Source organism: Pogoniulus pusillus, chromosome 33 (assembly GCF_015220805.1).
Source record: "Pogoniulus pusillus isolate bPogPus1 chromosome 33, bPogPus1.pri, whole genome shotgun sequence".
Taxonomy (NCBI): Eukaryota; Metazoa; Chordata; class Aves; order Piciformes; family Lybiidae; genus Pogoniulus; species Pogoniulus pusillus.
In genome coordinates, this window is record NC_087296.1 from 13,498,153 (window position 1) to 13,520,768 (window position 22,616).

General features: G+C 52.9%; 1 protein-coding gene across 1 annotated transcript in view; it reads left to right on the forward strand.

The window, feature by feature from the left end:
• LAMA2 (laminin subunit alpha 2) overlaps positions 1-22,616 on the forward strand; it is a 554,587-nt gene that overhangs the window by 175,472 nt on the left and 356,499 nt on the right. Inside the window, exons 5-9 of the mRNA XM_064170111.1 lie at positions 5-184; positions 1,867-1,956; positions 6,460-6,577; positions 7,551-7,729; positions 12,678-12,777. Coding sequence (XP_064026181.1) covers positions 5-184; positions 1,867-1,956; positions 6,460-6,577; positions 7,551-7,729; positions 12,678-12,777 — 667 coding nt within the window. The remainder of the gene's footprint in view (positions 1-4; positions 185-1,866; positions 1,957-6,459; positions 6,578-7,550; positions 7,730-12,677; positions 12,778-22,616) is intronic.

Below are 22,616 nucleotides of genomic sequence, written 5' to 3' on the forward strand. Positions count from 1 at the left end.
GCAGATCCACACTTCTCTAATTAATGGCAGGCCCAGTGCTGATGATCCTTCACAGGTGCTGATGGAGTTCACCTCCGCTCGCTTCATCCGCCTGCGATTCCAGAGGATACGGACACTGAACGCTGACTTGATGATGTTTGCACACAAGGATCCTGCTGAAATCGACCCCATTGTCACCAGGAGGGTAAGTTCTGCTGGCAGGGCAGCAGAAATGCACACGTGGAGGTTCTCTCATGCTGCCAAGTGCTCTGCTTACCACTGCTTGCCTGAGGAAGTGAGGAGGAAGTTGTTGAGCAGGAGAGTGGTGAGAGGCTGGAATGGGTTGCCCAGGGAGGTGGTTGAGGCCCCATGGCTGGAGGTGTTTAAGGCCAGGCTGGATGAGGCTGCGGGCAGCCTGATCTAGGGTAGGGTGTCCCTGCAGTGGGGTTGGAACTGGCTGCTCCTTGTGGTCCCTTCCAACCCTGCCTGATTCTATGATTCTGTGATTCTAAGTGTCATGAGATGGTCGATCCCTGGCATTGCCTGTCAGAAGCCTGGAGTTGGAGTTCTCCCTTCACAGGGTTTTATCTCCTCTAGTTTGTTGTCTCCTTTACTAATGTTATCTTTTCTGCTTCATGGTGTTATTGGCATAGATAACATCCTGATTACCTGGCAGCAGAGCCCAACCCCACCTGGCTACAGCCTCCCTGCAGGCAGCTGCAGGCAGCAATGAGCTCTGCCCTGAGCCTCCTCTGCTGCAGGCTGCACACCCCCAGCTCCCTCAGCCTCTCCTCACAGGGCTGTGCTCCAGGCCTCTCACCAGATTCATTGCCATTCCCTGGACACCTTCCAGTGCCTTGCAAAAGACAAGAGGTGATAGGGACAGGATTCTGCTGGGGAAATTCCCATTGGACTACAGAAGGAAATGCTTCCCTATGAGCACAGTCAGACTTTGGAATCATCTCCCAAAGGCAGCAGTGGAGTCCACTCCACTGGTCAGTTTTAAGATTCAGCCTAGCAGTGTCCTGAGCCATCTCATTTCAACTTTCATTGCTGTCTACAGCTGCCTGCAGGGAGGCTGTAGCCAGGTGGGGTTGGACTCTCCTGCCAGGCAACCAGCAACAGAACAAGGGGACACAGCCTCAAACTGTGCCAAGGGGAGGTCTAGGCTGGATGTTAGGAGGAAGTTGTTGGCAGAGAGAGTGATTGGCATTGGAATGGGCTGCCCAGGGAGGTGGTGGAGTTGCTGTCCCTGGTGGTCATAGAATAATAGAATCATAGAATTAACCAGGTTGGAAGAGAGCTCCAAGCTCAACCAGCCCAACTTAGCACCCAGCCCTGGCCAAGCAACCAGACCATGGCACTAAGTGCCCCAGCCAGACTTGGCTTCAACACTCCAGGGACAGTGACTCCACCACCTCCCTGGGCAGCCCATTCCAATGCCAATCACTCTCTCTGTGTTGAAGCCAAGCCCGGATGAGGCACTTAGTGCCATGGTCTGGTTGATTGGCCAGGGCTGGGTGCTAGGTTGGCCCAGATGAGCTTGCAGGTCTCTTCCAACCTGGCTGATTCTATGACTTCTGTAGCATTTGGCTTTCCATTGTCCAGCCTTTTCCTCCTCTGCTGCTCAGTCTGTGCCGTGTCTACATTGACATGGCTCTTGTGGCTTCAAACATATGGAACTGTGCCACTTTATCCTCTTGCTCTCACTAAGCCTGAACCTGTTGATGGAGCCCCAGCCTGGATTACACTGTCTGCAATGTTTGTAATAGATCAAAGCAGAAATAAACCAGGGCCTGACAGTTTTGTCACCAGAAATGAATTCTGTAGTTTGGCAGCTGCATGTTGCAGTCCACTTAGCAGTTCAATTTCTGTTCTGTCTTCCAGTATTACTACTCTATAAAGGACATCTCTGTTGGAGGCATGTGCATCTGCTCAGGCCATGCAAAGGCTTGCCCACTGGATCCAGCCACCAACGTATGTATTCTGGGTTTGTTTCAGTGTTTTTATTGCTTGGATTTGGTTTTGCTGTTGTTGTGGTTGTGCCTGGGTTTATTGTCCTGCAGAACAGATCTTCTGTGCAGTGGCTGTGGGAATTGGGGTGGAGAGTCTCTCTCAGTCTGGAGAGAGGGAGGCTTGAGGGGAGACCTTGTTGCCCCTGAGAAGGAAGGGACTCTTCTCTTCTGAGGTGTGGCTGGAGGAACTGGGAATGTTTAGTCTGGAGAAGAGGAAGCTGAGGGGAGAACTCTTTGCTCTCTGCAATCCCCAGAAAGAGGTTGGAGCCAGGTGGGGTTGGTCTCTGCTCCCCAGTAATGAGTGGTAGCTCAAGAGGTGTGATGGTTTGGGTGTTCCCTGCCTCCCCCCACTTAGGAAATCACCCAGACTAGACTCAGTAGCTCTGGAAATGGAATGCAGCTTTATAGTGACAGCTCAGCACAGTGCACAAGCAGATAGTGACAATAGATACAGTCAGATACAGGAATAGACAAGGTAAAAGGTAATGCAGAGACACAGCAGCCCTCTCGGGAACCTGAGTCCCCAGGAGGGGCTCCCAACCACCCTTCCACCTTCTCCCACCCCTCTCTACCTTACCCCAGGCATTGCCTTGTGCCCAAGGAAGATTGGAGAGTTGGCCAGGGGGGTTAGGAAGCAGGTGGATTAATCAGAGAGATGGCAGGTTAGGTGAGAGGGAGAAATACAGCCCACAGCCCAGACAGAGAGCATCTGCCTTATCTATATTTACACTCTTGTACATCTCAGCAAGCCTATGAGTGCAGCAGACATCACCATTGTTTCTCTTTCACAGCCTGTAATCTAGTTCTTCTCACCAAAAGACTCTAGCTAGCTTCAAACTGGCACAAGAGGCAATGGACTCAAGTTGCTCCAGGGGAAGTTTAGGTTGGACACTAGAAGAAATTTCTTCCCTGAAGGGTTCTTGGGAGCTGGAACAGGCTGCTCAGGGAGGTGATTGAGTCCCTGGAAGCATTTCAAAGAGGCAGAGATGTGCTGAGGGACATGGGTTAGCCCCAGCTTTGGTAGCATTAGAGAATGGTTGGATTGGATGACCTTAAAGGGTCTTTTCCAACCCAAACAACTCTATGCCTTCTTCATAGGGTGGGGCACGAGAAGAAAATGCTGATATTCCTCAGAATTCTGTGACCTTGTGTCTGTCCTTCACTCAGGAGAGCAGTCAGAAGCAGTCCCCAGGTGAAACACGATAACAGACATCCTCACAACGTCAGAGGAGGCTTTCTCTGAAGCAGAGTCACAGGTTCCAGATAATCCAGTCCATACTGGAAGCTTCCTAGGAACAACAGAAGTTTGGATTGCCTTCTGTAGCTGTAGAGATGAGCACCAGCAGTCAGCCTTTCCTTCCTTCCTTATTATTAATCAAGGTGCTTCCTAAATGACTGCCAAGTACTTAATCGATACTTTCAAACAGATTATGGCTCTGGAATGGGAAGTTAACTATGCAGGGAATACTGATTGAGTCATCAGTCAAGCTAGGCTAGAAAACCATCAGCTCTTCAGACTGTCTTCCAGCTTGTAGCTTTCTTTTTGTACCACTGATAGACACATCAGCAATAGAATTGATGTATGGAAGTACAGTTTGGTCCTGCTGGGCCAAATCTGTGCCCACATCACCACTAACACAGAATTCCCAGCCAACTGCTCCTGCTGCTGTGCCACAATCATTGAACCATAGAAATGTTGAGATTGGAAGAGACATCTCAGATTGGAAGAGACATCTCAGATTGGAAGAGACTTTTGAGGTCATTCAGTCCAACCACTCACCCAGAGCTCACAATTCCACCACTGTTGCTAAGCCACTGCCACTGAACCACCTCCCTCAGCACCACATCCATGTCTCTTAGACACCTCCAGGAGTGATGACTCCAGCACTCCCCTGGGCAGCCTGTGCCAGTGCCTGAGAGCCCTTGCTGGGAAGAAGTTGTTCCTGATATCCAACCTGAACCTCCCCTGCCACGGCTTGAGGCTGTTTCCTCTTGTCCTGTTGCCTGTTGCATGTGAGAAGAGCCCAACCCCCACCTCACTCCAGCCTCCCTTTCAGGAAGTTAAAGAGGGCAATGAGGTCTCCTTTCAGCCTCCTCTTCCCAAGACTAAACAACCTCTGTTTGCTCAGGAGTTTCTCACAGCTCTTGTGTTCAAAGCCCTTTGCCAGCTGTGTTGCCCTTCTCTAGGCACATTCCAGCCCCTCAATGTGCTCCTTTTAGTGAGGACCCCAAAACTGAACCCAGCATTCCAGGTGTGGCCAATGTGGGACCTCTTCAGGTAGCATTCACTTGGGTAGGAGCTTTGTAGGATTTAAGAGAAAGTCTTGTTTGTGTAGGACACTACAGCATTGTACAGGAACTGGGGGGGGGGGAATGGTGGAAGAAATCTTACAGAGATTGAGCAAATACATTTGCAGCTCTGAGCAGTTTCTGTGGAGGCTTGCAAGAATTTTCCAGTCCCTTTGCTTTAATCCTTCCAAGCCTTTCCTCTGCTGAGCTGTAGTTTCAGGTGGCCTCACTTCCCAAACTGCAGCAGTGTCTCAGTGCCACCTGTCAGCAGTGGGCCTGGCTCCCAGCAGCAGTGCTGTCACTGTGCCATCCTGCACTTAGCTGCTTTGGCTGCCAGCTGAAAGAAGAGTGTTTTGACAAGTGGGGTGTCTTCTTCTCTATGTACTTATAGGCTGACCACTATGAAAAACATCTTCAGTGAAACAACTCAAGCCATCAGAGAGTTGGAGCATTTGGGTTTTAGCTCTGCAGGGATGCTCTTTAGATTGAGCCATTGGGATTTGGCTTATAGGCATCGTGGCTGTAGTGGTTAGCATGACAGTGAATCTCTCCCCTAGCCTTACAAAGAACAAACTTGCTTAAATTTACTGCTCTGAAGCATCCCTTAACTTAACCTTGGTTTGCAGTATCCAAGCTTTGTCCTGCAAGCCAGGGAATTCCTGAGGCCAGCTTGCTGCTTTCACCTGGAGTGGCTGCACAAGGCCCACAGAGGGTCCCCTCCACTGGACAACTACTGCAAAGGCAATTTTTTGCTGCTCGTTTCACCTGACTGCAGTTTCTTTTCTCTTCCCCAAGCTGGTCCTGTGGCTCACAGTCTGAGTGTTCCCTGCAGCAATATTTTCATGCTGGCCTGCTGAGGAACTGAGAAGTGACTGAGTCCTGCTCTCATCTCTGATGAGTTTAAAACCTTCTGTGAGCCCTGACACAGAACTGGTTATGCAGTGGAGAAGGAGAATCATAGAATCATAGAATCAACCAGGTTGGAAGAGACCTCCAAGATCATCCAGTCCAACCTAGCACCCAGCCCTATCCAGTCGACTAGACCATGGCACTAAGTGCCTCATCCAGGCTTTTCTTGAAGACCTCCAGGGATGGTGCCTCCACCACAAAGGGCTACAAAGGTGCTGAGGGGACTGGAACACCTCTGTTGTGAGGAGAGACTGAGGGAACTGGGGCTGTTTAGCCTGCAGAAGAGCAGACTGAGGGGATCTCATCAATGCTGATCAATACTTAAAGCGTGGATGTCAGGGGGATGGGGCCAGGCTTTATTCAGGGGTGCCCAGAGACAGGGCAGGGGGTAAAGGGCAGACCTGAACATCAGCAGTTCCATTTAAACATGAGAAGAAACTTCTTCAATTCAAGGCTGACAGAGCCCTAGAACAGGCTGCCCAGAGTAGTGGTGGGGTCTCTATCCCTGGAGAGACAAAACCTGCCTGAATGTGTTCCTGTGTGACCTTCCCTGGCTGAATTTGCCTTGGCAGGGAGCTTGGAGTCAGTGATCTCTGGAGGCCCCTTCCATCCCCTGTGGTTCTGTGCAGGCTGCATGATGAGTTGACTCACCCAGCAAAAGAAAGAATGCTAAAGCTAAAAGGAAAGCCAAATTTTGTGGGATGAGTCAACAGAACTGATTGCACTTTGCAGCTGCAGCATTGCTGCGTGGAAGAGAAGGGCAAGGCAGGGCAGGGCATGGCTCACCCTTACTGTAAGCCAGCTGCCAGGTCAGTTTTCCTGTCCTGTGGAGCTGTGTCTAAGGGCTACCAGCACTTTGGCTTAGTTGCTGTGCTTTCCTTCTCCCATCCTCCTTTCTTTAGCCAGCTGGAATGAGATTTTCCTGTGTGCTCCCATTCTGCTGGGGTTCCCTGGGCAGTTATCTTCCTCTGCATCCTGGCTGTTGTCTTAAAGAGCTCTGCAAGTTAAGCACGCTCCTTTGTCTCCTACTTGGTGACACACTTGGTGCCATGGTCTGGCCTTGAGCTCTGTGGTGAAGGGTTGGACTTGATGATCTGTGAGGTCCCTTCCAACCCTGATGATACTGTGATACTGTGACACAAGTGAGTGAGCACAGGGGTTGCAGAGGCAGCCCTCAACGTCTCCATCCCTGGAAGGCAGGTTCTGTGCCCAGGCTGGCTCCTCAGAGCCCTGCACTCTGTAACCCTTTGTCTTTCTTGCCCGTTAGAAATCCGTCTGTCAGTGTGAGCACAACACCTGCGGGGAGACCTGTGACCGCTGCTGTCCTGGCTTCCACCAGAGGCCCTGGCATGCTGGCACCTTCCTGCTCAAGCACGAGTGTGAACGTAAGTTGGAAGTGGCAGAGGAGAGTGTGATGCTTTGGGTGTTCCCTGCCCCACCCTGCACTTTGGAGATCACCCAGACCAGACTCAGCCAGCTCTGGGAATATGAATGAAGCTTACATTTGCAGCTGGCACAAGATGCAAGCAGATAGTTACAGTAGATACAGTTGTAGACAGAAGTAGACAAGGTAAAAGGTAATGCAGAAACACAGCAGCCCTCCCAGAAACCTGAGTGCCCAGGAGGGGCTCCCAACCACCCCTGCACCTTCCCCCTGCCCCTCTCAACCTTACCCTAGTCCCAAGGAAGAATGGAGGTTCGGGCAGAGGTTTAGGAAAGCAAAGTGGGTTAGAGAGGTGCAGCTCAGCCAGCAGCCCCAGTGAGAGTGATGGTGAGTGGTTATCTAATGTCTTTATTTCTTGTTCCCATACTTATCAGCAAGCCTGTGAGCAAAGCAGACATCACCACTGTTTCCCTTTCACAGCCTGCAATCCAGTTCTTCTCACCAAAACATCCTAGCCTGCTTCAGACTAGCACAGAGAGGCAGGCTGAGAGCTGGGGGAAGGCAAGCCTCATGCAGGTCCTGCTTAAAAGGGCCAGTAGTCATAGGACAAAGGCAATGGCTTAAACCAGGAGCAGGGGAGATCCAGGTTGGGTATCAGGAGGAAGTTCTGCACAGTGAGAGTGGTGGAACAGGTTGCCCAGAAGCATGGTGGAGGTCCCATCCCTCCAGACATTCAAGGTCAAACATGCTGTGGCCCTGAGCAGCCTGCTGTAGTTGGAGGTGTCTCTGCTGCTTGCAGGGGAGTTGGACTAGCTGGCCTTTGGGGGTCCCTTCCAGCCTGCTGCCTTCTGTGCCTCTGGGATGTGCTGTCAGTTGCCCGGTGGTGAAAGGTGGCAGGACTCTGTGGCTGAGCTCAGTGGAGCGCAGTGCCTGCAGCTGGGGAGTGCTCTCTCAAACACTGCCTTCTCTTGCAGCATGCAACTGCCACGGGAAGACCGAGGAGTGTTACTACGACCAGGATGTGGCAGACAGAAAGCAGAGCTTGAACGTGCAGGGGGAGTACATCGGGGGTGGGGTCTGTGTGAACTGCACCAACCACACCGGCGGCATCAACTGCGAGACCTGCCTGGACGGCTACTTCAGACCCAAAGGGGTAAGCACACCTTCTGCTCTCACCTCACTCTAAAGCCTGGTGCCCAAGCCATCACTGCAGCACCAGGGGCCCAGGGAGGTTCTCCCCACCCCTCTGCTCTGCCCTAGTCAGACCACACCTGGAATAGTGTATCTGGTTTGGGGCTCCCCAGTTCAAGAGGGACAGGGAGTCCAGAGAAGAGCTGTGAGAATGATTAAGGGACTTGAACATCTCTCCTATGAGGAAAGACAGAGAGGGCAGGGACTGGTTAGTCTGGAAAGGAGAAGGCTGAGAGGGCAGGGACTGGTTAGTCTGGAGAAGAGAAGGCTGAGAGGGCAGGGACTGGTTAGTCTGGAGAAGAGAAGGCTGAGAGGGCAGGGGCTGGTTAGTCTGGAGAAGAGAAGGCTGAGAGGACTGGGGCTGGTTAGCCTGGAGAAGAGAAGGCTGAGAGGGCAGGGGCTGGTTAGTCTGGAGAAGAGAAGGCTGAGAGGGCAGGGGCTGGTTAGTCTGGAGGAGGTAAGGCTGAGAGGACTGGGGCTGGTTAGTCTGGAGAAGAGAAGGCTGAGAGGGCAGGGGCTGGTTAGTCTGGAAAGGAGAAGGCTGAGAGGACTGGGACTGGTTAGTCTGGAGAAGAGAAGGCTGAGAGGGCAGGGACTGGTTAGTCTGGAGAAGAGAAGGCTGAGAGGGCAGGGACTGGTTAGCCTGGAGAAGAGAAGGCTGAGAGGGCAGGGACTGGTTAGTCTGGAGAAGAGAAGGCTGAGAGGGCAGGGACTGGTTAGCCTGGAGAAGAGAAGGCTGAGAGGACTGGGGCTGGTTAGTCTGGAGAAGAGAAGGCTGAGAGGGCAGGGGCTGGTTAGTCTGGAAAGGAGAAGGCTGAGAGGGCAGGGCTGGTTAGTCTGGAGAAGAGAAGGCTGAGAGGACTGGGGCTGGTTAGTCTGGAGAAGAGAAGGCTGAGAGGGCAGGGACTGGTTAGTCTGGAGAAGAGAAGGCTGAGAGGGCAGGGACTGGTTAGTCTGGAGAAGAGAAGGCTGAGAGGGCAGGGACTTTTTAGGCTGTCAGGCAGTGATAGGAGTTAGGGGGAATGGAACAAACCTGGAAATGGAGAGATTCAGACTGGATATTAAGAAGTTCTTCACCAGGAGGGTGGGGAGAACCTGGAACAGGCCCAAGGAGGTGGTGGAAGCCTCATCTCTGGAGGTGTTTAAGGCCAGGCTGGATGAGGCTCTGGACAGCCTGATCTAGTGTGAGGTGTCCCTGCCCATGGCAGCAGATTTGGGACTGGATTCTTGTGGTCCCTTCCAGCCCTGAGTGATTCTGTGGTCTTACTAATGTCAGGAGGAAGGGACAGGGTCTTTTCAGTAACACCCAGTAACAGGACAAGGAATAATGGACATGGGCTAGAACCCAGGGAGTTCCACCTCAGCATGAGAAACTTCTTTGCTGTGGGGGTGCTGGAGCCCTGGAGCAGGCTGCCCAGAGAAGTTGTGGAGTCTCCTTCTCTGAAGACTTTCAAAGCCAACCTGGATGTATCACAGTATCACAGTATCACAGTATTATCAGGGTTGGAAGAGACCTCACAGATCATCAAGTCCAACCCTTTAGCACAGAGCTCAAGGCCAGACCATGGCACCAAGTGCCACGTCCAGTCCTGCCTTGAACAGCCCCAGGGACGGCGACTCCACCACCTCCCCGGGCAGCCCATTCCAGTGTCCAATGACTCTCTCAGGGAAGAACTTTCTCCTCACCTCCAGCCTAAATCTCCCCTGGCACAGCCTGAGGCTGTGTCCTCTTGTTCTGGTGCTGGCCACCTGAGAGAAGAGAGCAACCTCCTCCTGGCCACAACCTCCCCTCAGGTAGTTGCAGACAGCAATGAGGTCTGCCCTGAGCCTCCTCTTCTCCAGGCTAACCAATCCCAGCTCCCTCAGCCTCTCCTCGTAGGGCTGTGCTCAAGGCCTCTCCCCAGCCTCGTTGCCCTTCTCTGGACACGCTCAAGCATCTCAGTGTCCCTCCTAAACTGGGGGGCCTGTTCCTGTGTGGCCTACCCTGGTTGATCCAGGTTTGGCAGGGAGGTTGGACCTGATGATCTCTGGAGGCCTCTTCCAGCCCCTAACAGTCACAGAATCCCAGAACCTTGGAGGCTGGAAGGGACCTCCGGAGGTTGTCAAGTCCCAGCTGCCTGCTGAGGCAGGAGCAGCGTTGTGTGGCAGAGCAGATGTCACCATGTGGCCTGCCATTTTCTGCAGGTGCACTTCTAATCCTGCCAGGTGCTTCTCACAGCTGGCAGTGCAGAGAGTGAAGGCTGACCCAAAGAGGGGAGCGAGTTGCGGTGGTAGAAGCGATGCACTCGAGGGCAGAGCCTCCAGCTTGCCTTTCAGTTTAACTGAAACGAGGATGTGGTCCTGTGAACAGCACATTTGCCTCAGCAGTGGAATTGAAGATTTGCTGTCAGAGATCAAGGCAACATTGCTGCATTTGATAGTGGAGCAAGAGAGGCTGTAATTTAGGCTTTTTAGGGGTGCCAGGGGATTAATGAGCACTGCAGCTCTGTAGTGTCTCCTGACTGCCTTTCATTTCAGTGCAGCAGGGATTGTTTTCTCTGTTTCATCACACAAGGCTGTATTTTCATCTAAGTTGAAGCTGTCAGATGAATCTTGCATTAGGTTGTGCTGCCAATATGGGCTGTGCCTGTGCTTTAGGCTGCTGCACTCTTCGTGTGCCTCAGCTCCTGATATTTTGGCTGTATGGCTTCTGTGGGTAAATCACAGCCTTTGGTCTGGGTTTCAATCCTCAAACACAGAAGACATCAGCAAATAGCAGAAATTCTATTTCCCCTGATATGCTGGGAGCTTTAGAGCTTCAGAAAAGCAGTGCTTCAACAACAGGAGCCTTGATTTTAACTCTCAATCCAGTTGTGATCACAGATTGGCTTAGGTTGGAAGGGACCTCAGAGTTAATCTACTCCAACCCCTGCTGCTGTGGCCAGGGACACCTCTCAACTAGATTTGGCTGCTCAAGACCTCATCCAACCTGGCCATGAACATCTCCAGAGAGGGGGGGCAGCATCCACAACCTCCCTGGGCAGCCTGTTCCAGACCACTTTCATACTGAGCAACTTCCTCCTCAGCTCCAGTCTAACCCTGCTCTGCCTCAGCTTCAAACCATTCCCCCTTGGCCTGTCTTTAGGTCAGGACAAATCCCTCTGCAGCCTTACTGCAGGATCCCTTCAGGCACTGGAAGGCAGCTCTAAGGTGCCCCTGGAGTCTTCTCTTCTCCAGGCTGAACCTCTCCAGCTCCCTCAGCCTATCCTTGAATCATCTTTGTGGCCTCCTCTGGACTCACTCCAGCAGCTCTGTGTCCTTCTTTTGCTGGGGACAGCAGAACTGGAGGCAGGATTCAAGGTGTGGTCTCAGCAGAGCAGAGCCAAGGGGCAGAATCAGCTCTTGACCTGCTGGTCCTGCAGCTTAGGATCCAATTTGCCTACTGGGCTGCATGATGATGAGGTCTTGCCTGCCCTTCAGGGTTCTGTGATTCTAGGAGGGATTTTAGAGCTGTGTGTGTCTGTAGTCTGAGTACAGACCAAGCCAACAGAAAGCTTCTGTTTTACACTCCCAGTGTGAGGTTAGGCCAAGACTTAAGTTGAGTTAAGTTCTTCAAGAGCAAAAGGAGATGATTCCATTGCCTGATGTTCACTTTTCACTTTTTTTTAGTCAGTTGCTGACTAACTTCAGTTGTTTGTTTGAATCCTGCTGAGCAGAGCAGCTGAACTCTTTGTCAATATTCCTTTAGGTAGTGGATGCTTAAAATCTACTTCATTACTCTTACTGATTTGAATTATGCAAGGGTCTGTTCTTATCTCTAGACCTGGATTTCCACTTCAAAACATATCTGTGTCTAAATCACTCATTTCTAAGCAAAAAATCCCAAATTCAACCTTAAAGCTTAGACTGAGAATCATAGAATCATAGAATCAAACAGGTTGGAGGAGACCTCCAAGCTCAGCCAGCCCAACCTAGCACACAGCCCTATCCAGTCAACCAGACCATGGCACTAAGTGCCCCAGCCAGGCTTGGCTTCAACACCTCCAGCCACGGTGACTCCACCACCTCCCTGGGCAGCCCATTCCAATGCCAATCACTCTCTCTGACAACAACTTCCTAACAACATCCAGCCTGAACCTGCCCTGGCACAGCTTCAGGCTGTGTCCCCTTGTTCTGGTGCCGCTTGCCTGGCAGCAGAGCCCAACCCCATCTGGCTACAGCCTCCCTGCAGGGAGCTGCAGACAGCAATGAGCTCTGCCCTGAGCCTCCTCTGCTGCAGGCTGCACACCCCCAGCTCCCTCAGCCTCTCCTCACAGGGCTCTGCTCCAAACACCTTCCAGCACCTCAACATCTCTCTGCAATGGAGGAGCCCAGAACTGGACACAGCACTCCAGGTGTGGCCTGAGCAGTGCTGAGCACAGGGGCAGAAGAACCTCCCTGGTCCTGCTGCCCACACTGCTCCTGAGCCAGCCCAGGATGCCATTCACTCTGCTGCCCACCTGGGCACTGCTGCCTCCTCTGCAGCTCCTCTCTCCCAGCACCCCCGGGTCCCTCTCTGCCTGGCTGCTCTCAGCCACTCTGGCCCCAGCCTGTAGTGCTGCTTGGGGTTGTTGTGGCCAAAGTGCAGAACCCTGCACTTGGCCTTGTTCAGTCTCATCCCATTGGCCTCTGTCCACCCATGCAGCCTGGCCAGGTCCCTCTGCAGAGCTCTCCTCCCCTCCAACAGCTCCACAGCTGCTCCTAGCTTGGTGTCATCTGCAAACTCACTGATGCTGGACTCAATCCCCTGCTCCAGGTCATCAATAATGATACTGAACAGTTTGGCAACCATCTCCTTTCTTTTGAACACAGAAGTCATTCTCTCCAACTTTTCAGAGGTAAATAAAAGGTTCCAGTTAAGATTTCATGTTGTAATCTCTTTGTTTTTATAGGTGTTGCCAGATAGCCCAGATCCATGCCAACCATGTTCCTGTGATCCAGTTGGGTCTATACATGATACCTGTGTCAAAGATGAGAAACATGCAGAAGGAGGTAAGATCCATAAAGGACATAGAGGGAAGATCCAGGAAAGATTGAGAGAATCACAAGAATGGTTTGAAGTGGAAGAAACCTTCAAGTCATCCAGTTCCAACTCCCCTGCCATGGGCAGGGACACCTCCCACTAGAACAGGTCACTCAAGGTCTCATCCAACCTGGCCCTGAACACCTCCAGGGAGGTTGTGGAGCACAGAAGCACCCAGTGTGATCAAAGATCACATTGGGTGCTTCTGTGCTCCACAACCTCCCTGAGCACCCTGTGCCAGTGTCTCACCACCCTCAACCTGTGCCAGTGTCTCACCACTGATAGTGAAGTAAGGTCCATAAGTGATTGTGATGTGAAAGCTTAAGCTCCACAGTGGTCAAGGAGAAGCTAAAAGACATTTCTGGCATCTCTAAAATCAATCACTTTAAAAAATGGCTCATGTGAACAGTAATCCACCTGCACTCTTGCCAGGCTTTTCTCTTTGGAAGGTCAGCTTTTGTATTCCTGAATTTGCTGAGGTGTCTTTAACATTCATGAGCCTATCTGGAGCACTGTGCCCAGTTCTGGACATGGATCTGATGGAGTGTTTCCAGAGGAGCCCATGAAGGTGATCAGAGAGGTGGAGAACCTCCCCTGTGGGGCCAGGCTGGGAGTTGGTGCTGTTCAGCCTGGAGAAGGACATGGTTCTGGACATAGATCTGTTGGAGTGGTCCCAGAGGAGCCCATGAAGGTGATCAGAGAGGTGGAGAACCTCTCCTATAGGGCCAGGCTGGGAGTTGGGGCTGTTCAGCCTGGAGAAGAGAAGGACATGGTTCTGGACATGGATCTGTTGGAGTGGTTCCAGAGGAGCCCATGAAGGTGATCAGAGGGGTGGAGAACCTCTCCTGTAGGGCCAGGCTGGGAGTTGGGGCTGTTCAGCTTGGAGAAGAGAAGGACATGGTTCTGGACATGGATCTGTTGGAGTGGTTCCAGAGGAGCCCATGAAGGTGATCAGAGAGGTGGAGAACCTCTCCTATAGGGCCAGGCTGGGAGTTGGGGCTGTTCAGCTTGGAGAAGAGAAGGACATGGTTCTGGACATGGATCTGTTGGAGTGGTTCCAGAGGAGCCCATGAAGGTGATCAGAGGGGTGGAGAACCTCTCCTGTAGGGCCAGGCTGGGAGTTGGGGCTGTTCAGCTTGGAGAAGAGAAGGACATGGTTCTGGACATGGATCTGTTGGAGTGGTTCCAGAGGAGCCCATGAAGGTGATCAGAGAGGTGGAGAACCTCTCCTATAGGGCCAGGCTGGGAGTTGGGGCTGTTCAGCTTGGAGAAGAGAAGGACATGGTTCTGGACATGGATCTGTTGGAGTGGTTCCAGAGGAGCCCATGAAGGTGATCAGAGGGGTGGAGAACGTCTCCTATAGGGCCAGGCTGGGAGTTGGGGCTGTTTTGCTTGGAGAAGAAAAGACTCTGGGGAGACCTCAGAGCAGCCTTCCAGTACCTGCAGGGGCTACAGGAGAGCTGGGGAGGGACTTTTGACAAAGGCTTGTGGTGACAGAATGAGGGACAGTGGCTTTGAGCTCAGAGAGGGGAGATTGAGAGTGGAGATGAGGAGAAAACTCTTTAGAGTGAGGGTGGTGAGACACTGGCACAGGTTGCCCAGGGAGGCTGTGAATGCCCCTGGCTAAAGGTGTTCTGGGCCAGGCTGAATGAGACCTTGAGCAAGCTGTGCTGGTGGGAGGTGTCCCTGCCAGGGGTTGCAATTAGATGATCTTTAATGTCCCTTCCAACCCAGAGCTTTCTATGAATCTCCTGTGACTTGCAGCCTTGGGGAGGACGTTTGGAAGGTTTGGAATGTGGTGGAGAATTTGGGCATTGCAGAGCTGGGCTGGTTTAATTTTCCCCCTTCTCTTTACAGCAGCAATTAAAACTCTTGCAGCCTTAACGTTTCAATCTCTTTCAGTCTCTGAGCAGATTTGCATCTGAAGCCTAGCAAAGCAGTCTGCTGGGAAGGTGCCATACCTGTGCCAGGTAGATTGCCAGGGTAGCACTGCAGGCTCTTTGCCATGGCCCTGCAAAACGCAGCTCCAGAAGGAGGAGATTCTGCTTCTTGTCCTTTGCACAGGAGGAGTTGCTGCGTTTCTCTGGCTCTTAGAATCATAGAATCAACCAGGTTGGAAGAGAGCTCCAAGCTCATCCAGTCCAACCTAGCACCCAGCCCTAGCCAGTCAACCAGACCATGGCACTAAGTGCCTCATCCAGGCTTTTCTTGAACACCTCCAGGCACGGTGACTCCACCACCTCCCTGGGCAGCCCATTCCAATGCCAATCACTCTCTCTGCCAACAACTTCCTCCTAACATCCAGCCTGAACCTGCCCTGGCACAGCTTGAGGCTCTGTCCCCTTGTTCTATTGCTGGTTGCCTTGCAGAAGAGTCCACTCCCACCTGGCTACAATGTCCCTTCAGGTAGTTGTAGACAGAAATGAGGTCACCCCCGAGCCTCCTCTTCTCCAGGCTGCACACCCCCAGCTCCCTCAGCCTCTCCTCACAGGGTTTGTGCTCCAGGCCCCTCCCCATCTTTGTTGCCCTTCTCTGGACACCTTCCAGCACCTCAACATCTCTCTTGAATTGAGGAGCCCAGAACTGGACACAGCACTCAAGGTGTGGCCTGAGCAGTGCTGAGCACAGGGGCACAAGAACCTCCCTTGTCCTGCTGCCCACACTGCTCCTCAGCCAGCCCAGGATGCCATTGGCTCTGCTGCCCACCTGGGCACACTGCTGCCTCATCTTCAGCCTACTATCTATCAGTACCCCCAGGTCCCTTTCCTCCTGGCTGCTTTCCAGCCACTCCATCCCCAGCCTGTAGCGCTGTTGACAAACTTCTGCAGGTACTGTAGGAAGAGAACAACAAAGCCTGCTCTGAAGAGGTGTTTTATGTGGGATAACTGCCAAGGGAAGTTGCAGCAATCTTTTCTGTTTTAACTAGAGGTCGATGGAACATAAAAGCAGCATAGCAGAGATGCAAATGCAGGAGGCAGAGGTGTGAATCTCCTTTGACAGCCAAGCACTGATTACAGCAGGTCAATACAACCATGCTGATTACTGCCAGAGTGCTGTCCAGAGTGGGTTGCCCATTAGGGTTGGCTCTGTCTGCCCACTCAGCCACTCTCTCAGTGCCCTCCTCGACGGGACAGGAGAAGAAACTGCAGGGAAGCAGCTCACAGACCTCAAAGACCAGGAGATTAATTGCCAGCTACTGTCCTTGGCAACCACAGTATCACAGTATCACAGTATTACCAAGGTTGGAAGAGACCTCACAGATCATCAAGTCCAACCCTTTAGCACAGAGCTCAAGGCTGGACCATGCACCAAGTGCCATGTCCAATCCTGCCTTGAACAGCTCCAGGGAATGCAGACACCTGGGGGAGATGAGCTTGACTGTTGCCAATTTAAATTCAGTCAGATAGTGATAAACAAACCCCAAAATTTAAAAGCCACCTTCCTCTCCATGCCATTTTTTTAACTCCAGGCTCAACCTGACTCCTTCATTCCCACTCCCCTACCCACCTCCCTCCCTACCACAAGAGGTGCAGGGGATGGGGAATGAGGGGTTTGGTTACAATGGGTCCTCTCTGGTGTTCCTTCCCAGCTCCAGTGTGGGTCCCTCCCAAAGGCTGCTATCCTCAGGCAAAGAGTTGTCCATGCAGTAGCAAAGGTGGAACCTAAGTAGTGAGCTGGGGGTTGGGCTCTTCTCCCTAGGATCAGGAGATAGAAAGAGAGGAAATGGCCTGAAATTGTGCCAGGGGAGGCCCAGATTGGAGATGATGAAAAATGTCTGCAAGAGTGGTCAGGGATTGGCACAGGCTGCCCAGGGAGTTGGTGGAGTCCCTATCCCTGGAGGTGTTCAAGAAATGTGTGGCCATGGCACTGTGGGAAAAGGTTTAGTGGCCATGGTGGTGCTGGGTTGCTGGTGGGACTGGATGGGCTTAGAGGGCTGTTCCAGCAGCACAATTCTGTGATCCTATGGATCCAGAACTCCTGAAGACTGCAGCAATGAGGCTTTTGGTGTGTTTCAAGCTGTAGTGGCCAACTAACAGCCTTTGGGGTGGGCTTCTAAGCACCTGCAAGAGCTGTGATCATAGAATCATAGAATCAACAAAGTTGTAAGAGAGCTCCAAGCTCATCCAGCCCAACCTAGCACCCAGCCCTGGCCAAGCAGCCAGACCATGGCACTAAGTGCCCCAGCCAGGCTTGGCTTCAACAACTCCAGCCACAGCCACTCCACCACCTCCCTGGGCAGCCCATTCCAATGCCAATCACTCTCTCTGCTAACAACTTCTTCCTAACATCCAGCCTGAACCTGCCCTGGCACAGCTTGAGACTGTGTCCCCTTCTTCTGTTGCTGCTTGCCTGGCAGAATAGCCCAACCCCACCTGGCTACAGCCTCCCTGCAGGTAGTTGTAGATAGAAGAACCTCCCTTGTCCTGCTGCCCACACTGCTCCTGAGCCAGCCCAGGATGCCATTGACTCTGCTGCCCACCTGGGCACTGCTGCCTCAGCTTCATCTCCTCTCTCCCAGCACCCCCAGCTCCCTCTCTGCCTGGCTGCTCTCAGCCACTCTGGCCCCAGCCTGTAGTGCTGCTTGGGGTTGTTGTGGCCAAAGTGCAGAACCCTGCCCTTGGCCTTGTTCAATCTCATCCCCTTGGCCTCTGCCCACCCATGCAGCCTGGCCAGGTCCCTCTGCAGGGCTCTCCTACCCTCCAACAGCTCCACAGCTGCTCCTAGCTTGGTGTCATCTGCAAATTTACTGATGCTGGACTCAATCCCCTGCTCCAGATCATCACTAAAGATATTGAAGAGGACTGGGCCCAGGGGACCTGCCAGAGATCTGTGGCTCAGTCTTCACTTCACACTGCCATGCAGTGAAGGTTTTTTTTCCTTTTCGTGAGCAATTTAATCCCAATGACAGAAGTTTATTTTTGCTGCAGACAGTTTAGGATAAATAAGATCCAGACACCTCCAGCAGAGAATCACAGAATGCTTTTGGTTGGAAAAGAACTTTAAGATCATTGAGTTCAGCACTGTGTAACTCTGCTCTGTAATCAGGCCACAGTGCTTCATTCAGCAAACAACCCAGTGACTTCCATCAGATCATTTCTGGGATTCATGCACTGTTGGACAGGAGTGAGCATGGCAGAGGCAGGTCCTGACAGTTCAGGTTTTTGGCAGGGGTCTGCTGCATGGGTTTTGTACAGATCAATTTTTGTGCAGCTTTGAAAGACCTGTAGGCTGGGAGACAACTGCCAGATCAGGTGACTCAGCCTCCAGGAGGAATTTCCAAGGCTAGGAGAGAAACTGAGAAGGCTCAGCTAGAAAGCAGGGAATAGCAACTTCAACACATGGAGCCCCACTGGGACAATGCCTACAAGGCCACCAGCCCCAGAGCAAATCATAGTCACAGCATGGGTTAGGTTGGAAGGGACCTCGAAGCTCAGCCAGTTCCAACCCCCTGCCTTAGGCAGAGACACCTCCCACTAGAACAGGTCTCTCAGGGTCTCATCCAACCTGGTCCTCGACATCTCCAGGGAGGTGCCACCCCCCCCCCACTGACAGCTCTGTGCTTACACAGTGATGGAAACCTTCTCTGGCCCAGATCCAGCCCTGGTAACAGCCAGCAAAGCACACAAACATTCACTGACCTGGCACAGGAGGTTCCTGCGCTCAAACGCCGCTCGCAGCCAATGTGCTGCTTGCCCAGCAGCTGGGCCCCAGCTCCTTCTGCTCCATGGCAGCAGGGAGTAGAGCATCACAGAGAGGCACTGAGCAGTCACTCACAGATTGTTGTTATTACTCTCACAGGGCTGGCCACAGCCCAGACAGTGCCCAGATGCTGCCAGGGGACTCTGTCTTGTTGGACGTTGAGGCTTGGATCTTCTTCTGGGGACAGGACACAGCCAATCTCTGCCCCTGTCTCCTGGCTGCTTCTGCACCACCTGTGTGTGAGTCCAGGGACTCCAGGCAGGACATCAGGTGCAGATGTGTGCAGTCTCAGCACGGTGTCAGCTGGCCACACAGGCTGATGGTGTGCAGGCATCCAGGGTCTGCTCCTGGTAACTGCAGCAGTGGAGTTCACCAGGCAGGCAGTGAGGCAGTGTGCAATGGCAGCAGGGCTGGGCACAGCAGAGAGAGCAGGCACAGAGCAGGGGAGCAAAGCAGGGCAGCAAAGCAGGGAAGCAAAAGCAGGGAAGCAAAGCAGGGAAGCAAAAGCAGGGAAGCAAAGCAGGGCAGCAAAGCAGGGAAGCAGAAGCAGGGAAGCAAAGCAGGGAAGCAAAGCAGGGCAGCAAAGCAGGGAAGCAAAGCAGGGGAGCAAAGCAGGGAAGCAAAGCAGGGGAGCAGAAGCAGGGAAGCAAAGCAGGGCAGCAAAGCAGGGAAGCAAAGCAGGGGAGCAGAAGCAGGGAAGCAGAAGCAGGGAAGCAAAGCAGGGAAGCAAAGCAGGGAAGCAGAAGCAGGGGAGCAAAGCAGGGAAGCAGAAGCAGGGGAGCAAAGCAGGGCAGCAAAGCAGGGAAGCAAAGCAGGGCAGCAAAGCAGGGAAGCAAAGCAGGGAAGCAAAGCAGGGAAGCAGAAGCAGGGGAGCAAAAGCAGGGAAGCAAAGCAGGGGAGCAGAAGCAGGGAAGCAAAGCAGGGAAGCAAAGCAGGGAAGCAAAGCAGGGCAGCAAAGCAGGGAAGCAAAGCAGGGGAGCAGAAGCAGGGAAGCAAAGCAGGGAAGCAAAGCAGGGAAGCAAAGCAGGGCAGCAAAGCAGGGAAGCAAAGCAGGGGAGCAGAAGCAGGGAAGCAGAAGCAGGGAAGCAAAGCAGGGCAGCAAAGCAGGGAAGCAAAGCAGGGCAGCAAAGCAGGGAAGCAAAGCAGGGAAGCAAAGCAGGGAAGCAGAAGCAGGGGAGCAAAGCAGGGAAGCAAAGCAGGGAAGCAGAAGCAGGTTGTTCACCTGCACATCTCCTTTTATCAATGTGGGCTGAGGTGAATTGCCCTTTGGACACAGAACAGCCAACCAGGATGGCAGTTAGCCAAACCTGGCCATATTGGGCAGGGTCCACAGGCCTGGCTCCCCAGATGTGGGAGGAGCACAGGCCTTGCACCCAGTAGGCCATAAGCTGGGCACGTGGGCTTACACAGCCATCTCAAGCTGTGCCAGGGCAGGTTCAGGCTGGATGTTGTTAGGAAGTTGTTGTCAGAGAGAGTGATTGGCATTGGAATGGGCTGCCCAGGGAGGTGGTGGAGTGGCTGTGGCTGGAGGTGCTGAAGCCAAGCCTGGCTGGGGCACTTAGTGCCATGGTCTGGTTGACTGGCCAGGGCTGGGTGCTAGGTTGGGCTGGAGGAGCTTGGAGGTCTCTGCCAACTTTGTTGATTCTATGATTCTATGATATGCAACCTGGGCCCTGGGCAGGCCAGAGCTTATGGCACCAGACCCTTTGTGTCCCTTTGTGTCCTTTTGATGAGTTAAGATGTGTGAGCCTATTTTGGGCTTATGGACCCTCCGTGCCACTGCCTGGATGTGTTCCTGTGTGACCTGCTCTGGGCACTCCTGCTCTGGCAGGGGTTGGCCTGCCTGACTTTGGAGTTCCCTCTCCTCCCCTGACACTCTGTGGTTCTGTGAGTCTCTGAGCAGAGGGTTTCCTGGTAGTAAGTTCCCCACAGGTGTCATGCTCTGCCATTCCACCTCTAATTAGGACAGATCAAAAAGGTGAGAGCCAGTGTGATGTGCTGCAGGAGATCAAAGGGGCTGCAAGGTGAGAGAAGGCAGATTGGATTTGATCTCTGTCTAGATGAACAGATAATGTCCTTGCAGGCTCCTGCAGGTGGCTGCTGCTCCAGACAGCTAGTTAGAGAGCCTGTAACATTCTTATTTATGCCTGAGGAAGAGGTTCAAAACTCACCTCCTGAAGGAGAGACAAATTCAACATTTGCATAACAAATTATCCATGGCACAGCAATGTGCCCTGGTGGCCAACAGGGCCAGTGGGATCCTGGGGGGCACTAAGCAGATCAAGGGAGCTTCTCCTCCCCCTCTGCTCTGCCCTGGTGAGACCTCACCTTGAGTACTGCCTTCACTTTTGGTCTCCCCAGTTTAAGAGGGATAAGAATTTGCTGGAGAGAGTCCAGGACAGGGCTACAATGATGGTGAAGGGACTGGAGCTGGAATGCTAGAGAGCAGCCCCTGGGAGTCCTGGTGGACAGCAAATCATCCATGGATCATCCAGTGTGCCCTTGTGGCCAAGAAGGCCAATGGGATCCTGGGGTGCATTTCAGGAGAGTGTGGCCAGCAGACCCAGGGAGGTTCTCCTGCCACTCTACTCTGCCCTACTGAGGCCCCACCTGGAATATTGCATTCAAGTCTGGGCTCCCTGGTTCAAGAGAGACAGAGATCTACTGGATCCTTGCAGATCCTCCAAGGGAGGGCTGCAAGGATGCTGCAGGGACTGCAGCACTGCCTGCTGAGGAGAGGCTGAGAGCCCTGGGGCTGAGAGTCTGCAGAGGAGAAGGCTGAGAGGGGATCTGAGCAATGTCTGTCACTAGCTGGAGATCAGGAAGGAAGGAACAGGGATAGCCTCTGCTCACTTGTGCCCTGCCATAGGACAAGAGGCAATGGATGGAAACTGCAGCACAGGAGGTTCCACCTCAATGTGAGGAAGAACTTCTTGACTGGAAGGGTCCCAGAGCCCTGGCACAGGCTGCCCAGCGAGGTTGTGGAGTCTCCTTCTCTGGAGCCTTTCCAGCCCTGTCTGGATGTGTTCCTGTGTGATCTGTGCTGGATTCTCTGCTCCTGCTCTGGCAGGGGATTGGAGTGGAAGATCTCCAGAGGTCCCTTCCAACCCCTAACCTCCTGTAAGCCTGTGAACATGTAGCTTCTGGCATTAATATTGTGTTTTGATTTACAAAAAGGTTTGACCAAATCCTGTACCCAAAGGTGGAACAGAACGAGGAGGAAAGGGTGCTTCATGGATTAGTACCTGGTTAAAATGATCAATGGACCAGTTTGCCTGTGGCCATCCACGTGAGCTGTTGGAAACATTCCTATTTAACCTGGAAAAGAGATGAGTAGGAAGGTGACAGAGTTAGCAAGTACAAAATCTTTCAGCACAGAGGAATGGTGAGAGGCCTCGAGCACAAGCCCTACGAGGAGAGGCTGAGGGAGCTGGGGTTGTTTAGCCTGGAGAAGAGGAGGCTCAGGGGTGACCTTATTGCTGTCTACAACTACCTGAAGGGTGGTTGTGGCCAGGGGGAGGTTGCTCTCTTCTCTCAGGTGGCCAGCACCAGAACAAGAGGACACAGCCTCAGGCTGTGCCAGGGGAGATTTAGGCTGGAGGTGAGGAGAAAGTTCTTCCCTGAGAGAGTCACTGGACACTGGAATGGGCTGCCCGGGGAGGTGGTGGAGTCGCCGTCCCTGGAGCTGTTCAAGGCAAGGTTGGACGTGGCACTTGGTGCCATGGTCTAGCCTTGGGCACTGTGGTAAAGGGTTGGACTTGATGATCTGTGAGGTCTCTTCCAACCTTGGTGATACTGTGAGACTGTGATACTGTAACTGCAGAATGTTCAGAAAGGTCTCCAAATAGTCACAGTCTGCAGAGTGAAACAGCTGAGGAAGCTCTGTAGCAATTACAGAACACAGAGACTCATAGGCTGGAAGGCACCTTCAGAGACCACTGAGTCCTGCTCCCTGCCGAAGCAGGATCACCAGGAACACATCCAGGTGGGTCTGGAAAGTCTCCAGAGAAGGAGACTGCATAACCTCTCAGGGCAGCCTGCTCCAGGCCTCCAGCACTGTGCTAGGTTGAAGCCAGCTAGAAGGCTTTGGTGAGAAGAACCAGATCAC